Source organism: Cynoglossus semilaevis, chromosome Z (assembly GCF_000523025.1).
Source record: "Cynoglossus semilaevis isolate Cse_v1.0 chromosome Z, Cse_v1.0, whole genome shotgun sequence".
Lineage (NCBI taxonomy): Eukaryota > Metazoa > Chordata > Actinopteri > Pleuronectiformes > Cynoglossidae > Cynoglossus > Cynoglossus semilaevis.
The window spans coordinates 14848968-14849931 of NC_024328.1; the positions used below are offsets into that span (position 1 = coordinate 14848968).

The 964-nt window shown below is 58.5% G+C and overlaps 1 protein-coding gene across 1 annotated transcript; it reads left to right on the forward strand.

Annotated features, from left to right (window-relative positions):
• Positions 1-2: 2 nt before the first annotated feature.
• On the forward strand, positions 3-964 carry LOC103398067 (apelin receptor A-like; the record flags this gene model as incomplete). The annotated part of the gene is made up of 1 exon (XM_008336557.2): positions 3-964. A coding segment is annotated over one exon (654 nt), but the record flags the coding sequence as incomplete, so codon positions are not given.

Below are 964 nucleotides of genomic sequence, written 5' to 3' on the forward strand. Positions count from 1 at the left end.
CCCGGGGCACCATGCTGGCGTCCCTGGGCGCCATCTGGCTCCTGTCGGGGCTCCTGGCCGTGCCCACGCTCCTGTTCCGCACCACGGTGAACGACCAGAACAGCAACCGCACCACCTGCGCCATGGACTTCAGCATCGTGACCATGAACCAGCGGCACGAGGACTTCTGGATCGCCGGTCTCAGCTTGTCCTCCTCCGCCCTGGGCTTCCTCCTGCCCTTCCTGGCCATGACCATCTTCTACTGCTTCATCGGCTGCACCGTCACGCGCCACTTCAACAACCTGCGCAAGGAGGACCAGAAGAAGAAGCGGCTGCTGAAGATCATCACCACCCTGGTGGTGGTGTTCGCCATCTGCTGGACGCCCTTCCACGTACTGAAGAGCATGGACTCCCTGTCCTACCTCAACCTGGCGCCCAACTCCTGCGGCTTCCTGCACTTCCTGCTGCTGGCCCACCCTTACGCCACCTGCCTGGCCTACGTCAACAGCTGCCTCAACCCGTTCCTCTACGCCTTCTTCGACCTGCGCTTCCGCTCCCAGTGCCTGTGCCTGCTCAACCTGAAGAAGGCCATGCACGGCCAGATGAGCTCCATGTCGTCCACGCTCAGCGCCCAGACTCAGAAGTCGGAGATCCATTCTCTGGCCACGAAGGTGTAACGGAGCGCGAGGGGACTGCCGGACGGTCGCGCCACCACCTGTGGACCACTTGTTAAAATACAGACTTTATGTGTTCATTGTTCAAAGGCGGTAAGATGAGATGCTGAACTTTGAACCGCCACCGCTCACAGTTGTGTGTGTGTGTGTGTGTGAAGCTGGAGGCAGCTGGCTGAGCTCCAGAGCTGTTGTTTTTTTTTGTTTTTTTTAACCCTGTAGAGAAAGGGTATATTTTTTGTGAGGGTGCGGTGCGAGGGTCTTCTCTCTGGGACCAGAACTCTGACTCTGACTCTCTGAGCTGAACTGTCACA